Raw genomic sequence first — 2,102 nt, forward strand, 5'->3', positions numbered from 1 at the left:
CTTGTGATCACTTTCAAGATCAAGCGCGAGCAACGTGGAAGCGGAGAGAAAGACATCGGCGAGGTTCACGTTCCCGTGAAAGAGCTTTTGGATCATCTTGGAAACGATAAGACAGGTCAAAGATACGTCACATATCAAATCGGAAAATCCAAAGGCGATATTAGTTTCACTTATTTATTCACCGATCAGGTGGCGATTACTAGCGGTGGTGGCTTCTCACGATACCTAGCTCCCGAGCCGGTGCGTCCTGCAGCGACACACCAGCCTGTTTTGAACAGACCCGTATTGAGTCAGTTGCTTCCAAGCGTGGGATCGTTTAGCTACGATCACGTTCCTTGTCAGTCTCAGTCTCAGCCACCGTTTTATCCACCACAGGCTCAGCCGGAGATTCTTCCGCCGTCTTTCTTCCCCGGATTGTATCAGCCTCATGGATATCAGATGAGTTACATACCGGAAAGTCCACCGACAATGTATACATCTATATTTCCTGGCTTATCATGTCCGCCGCAGACACAACCGGGACTATATCCACCGACGAGCCCTTACAGATTTTAGCTTAACGGTCAACGTCTGTCTCTGAGCTAAGTCGTCGGTGAGGAGATTTGTAGACTTTTTAACTAATGATCACGTCCCCCTGCTTGTGTTTTTTTTTCAAACAATATAATGCTGTCTTTTTTATTTGTCTTTTAACAGAATCATAAAAATTGTTGCGTTATTGTAATTTTTGAAAATGTTGAAAATATTGGCATACGATTGGGAGAGTTATGTAACAAGAAGTAATTATCCTGATAACAAATTTGAGAGAGCATCATAATCTATGATACAGTTTTATTTTATTTGTAATTTTTCAAAATTTAAATATAACATAACATTTTGGAATGTGAATAGTGTAATATAATTTATATAGAAAAAGGCCAATAACATTTTTATATCATGATTCATGAGTCGAATCTTCTACTCTTTTTTTTTTGGGTCGTTAAACAAAAAGAATCTAATAATTTGGTGCTATTCACAAATAAAATTAAAATTAATGAACTGTTAAAAGATTCAGTTAGAAAATTTTCCCGTAAAAATTTGGATTTTATCCAATTTTTGTTTGTTGGTTAAATAAAGAAGGTCGGAGTAGCCGCCTCAAGGAAAGATACGACGGCAACAAGCAAAGCACCAAGTCTTCTTCTTCCTATTCCTCCCTCTTCACGTTTCTTCTTCCTCTTTCTCTCTTACGATTCCTTCTATTTCCGTCTTCCATGGCCACCGTCTCCTCCTCCTGGCCCAATCCCAACCCTAACCCCGATTCCACATCTTCCGATTCTACTCTTCCCTCTCACCGCGATCGTGTAGACGACACCGAGTCTCTCGATTCCTTCTCCTCCATGAGTCTCAACTCCTCCGACGACCCTAATCTTAATTCTGATCCGATTCCCAATCGCAACCACGCCGTTACTGTTCCTCCTATCTCTCCCCCTACGCCCAATTTACCGGTGACGCCTCCTCCGTCCGTGCTTCACCTCTCCTTTAACCAGGACCATGCTTGCTTCGCTGTTGGCACCGATCGTGGCTTCCGGATCCTTAACTGCGATCCCTTTCGCGAGATTTTCCGCCGTGATTTCGATCGTGGCGGTGGTGTTGCCGTCGTCGAGATGCTTTTCAGATGCAATATCTTAGCACTCGTAGGTGGTGGAACTGATCCTCAGTATCCTCCTAACAAGGTCATGATTTGGGACGATCACCAGGGACGATGTATCGGAGAACTCTCTTTCAGGTCCGATGTTCGATCCGTCCGGCTCAGGAGGGATCGTATTATTGTCGTTCTGGAGCAGAAGATTTTTGTTTACAACTTCTCTGACCTTAAGCTGATGCATCAGATTGAGACCATTGCAAATCCTAAGGGCTTGTGTGCTGTCTCTCAGGGTATTGGTTCTATGGTTTTGGTCTGTCCAGGTTTGCAGAAAGGTCAAGTTCGGATCGAGCATTATGCTTCTAAACGCACCAAGTTCATCATGGCTCACGATTCCAGAATAGCTTGCTTCGCTCTCACTCAGGATGGACATTTGTTGGCCACAGCTAGCTCCAAGGGTACTCTGGTTCGGGTGTTCAATACC

General features: G+C 43.8%; 2 protein-coding genes across 2 annotated transcripts in view; both read left to right on the plus strand.

Annotated features, from left to right (window-relative positions):
- The window catches only part of LOC104753170 (protein SRC2 homolog), a 2,305-nt gene extending 1,511 nt beyond the window's left edge, over nucleotides 1–794 (plus strand). Inside the window, exon 2 of the mRNA XM_010475459.2 lies at nucleotides 64–794. Within this exon, the coding sequence (XP_010473761.2) occupies nucleotides 64–555 (492 nt within the window). The 3' untranslated portion in view covers nucleotides 556–794. The remainder of the gene's footprint in view (nucleotides 1–63) is intronic.
- LOC104749047 (autophagy-related protein 18a) overlaps nucleotides 1,112–2,102 on the plus strand; it is a gene marked incomplete in the record, with an annotated part of 3,737 nt that continues 2,746 nt past the window's right edge. The window contains 1 exon segment of the mRNA XM_010470621.2: nucleotides 1,112–1,377. Within this exon segment, the coding sequence (XP_010468923.2) occupies nucleotides 1,248–1,377 (130 nt within the window).

The sequence above is a fragment of the Camelina sativa genome, chromosome 16, assembly GCF_000633955.1.
Source record: "Camelina sativa cultivar DH55 chromosome 16, Cs, whole genome shotgun sequence".
NCBI lineage: Eukaryota > Viridiplantae > Streptophyta > Magnoliopsida > Brassicales > Brassicaceae > Camelina > Camelina sativa.